At 38.4% G+C, this 894-nt stretch overlaps 1 protein-coding gene across 1 annotated transcript in view; it reads right to left on the reverse strand.

Annotated features, from left to right (window-relative positions):
- Positions 1-6: 6 nt before the first annotated feature.
- Positions 7-894, reverse strand: part of nop2 (NOP2 nucleolar protein homolog (yeast)) — a gene marked incomplete at its 3' end in the record, with an annotated part of 13,554 nt that continues 12,666 nt past the window's right edge. Inside the window, exons 14-16 of the mRNA XM_016256177.1 lie at positions 518-615; positions 262-398; positions 7-182 (exon numbers count right to left, since the gene is read on the reverse strand). Coding sequence (XP_016111663.1) covers positions 7-182; positions 262-398; positions 518-615 — 411 coding nt within the window. The remainder of the gene's footprint in view (positions 183-261; positions 399-517; positions 616-894) is intronic.

The raw sequence follows: 894 nt of genomic DNA on the forward strand, positions 1-894 counted from the left end.
AGATTTCACTCCAACTTTCTTTGTGATGATGGGCGTCTCAGATTTTTTCGGTTTTAATTTCTGCTTCTTGCCCATGTTGCTTTTCTCTGGAGTTGAAGCGGGCTTCTGTTGCTTAGATTCTAGTTTTTGGATCTGCTCCGATGAGGCTGCGATCTCCGTTTTAGTAGATTCTACTTCATCTTCTGAAGAATAAATTTGAAGGATTAAAATCAGATTAGAAAATAAAGACAACGTGGAAACAAATGGGAAATGATTACAGACCTGTTTCTCTTGGTGTGGTGGGGATGGCGTTAGACAGCTTCTTTAGCTTGGCCACAAAAAATCCATCCATGTTGTGGGAGTGAGGGTAGAATCGGCGAGACAGTTTGAGAGATGGATGGAAACGTCTTTCTTTGAATCTGTAGAGAGGAGATCATATTTTCTAATTGAACGTTATAGTTTCTTACGCTTTCTCTAGCAAACTCATTTTATTAACTCAATTTCTGGATCTCATTGATCTCAAATAAGGCCTCATTACCTGATGAATCCCTCCTTGCCAAAGTCTAGTCCAGTGGAGACCAGCTTTACATTTCTCTTCTTTAAAGCATAGTCCACCACCCACTCATTCTCCTCTACCTATGGAGAAGACCAATCAAATCTTCATAAGAAATTCATTTAAAAAATGAGCATGTTGTAGAGATATCAAATAGCAATCATCTAGACATTTCAGTGGGGTTTCAGATACCAATTCATACAGTTATTCTCCATCCATGTCTTCCACTTTTCTTCTAAATGTTGCATTGCAGCACACTGGTTTAAAATGCAATATCTGCATCAGTCCATGTCAAATCAGACAGAAATAGAAAAGTTTTTGCTGAACCAACTCAGGTTTATTTCACAGGTTGCGTATTTGTT

Source organism: Sinocyclocheilus grahami, unplaced genomic scaffold (genome assembly GCF_001515645.1).
Source record: "Sinocyclocheilus grahami isolate Dianchi unplaced genomic scaffold, SAMN03320097.WGS_v1.1 scaffold1401.1, whole genome shotgun sequence".
NCBI classification, from domain to species: domain Eukaryota; kingdom Metazoa; phylum Chordata; class Actinopteri; order Cypriniformes; family Cyprinidae; genus Sinocyclocheilus; species Sinocyclocheilus grahami.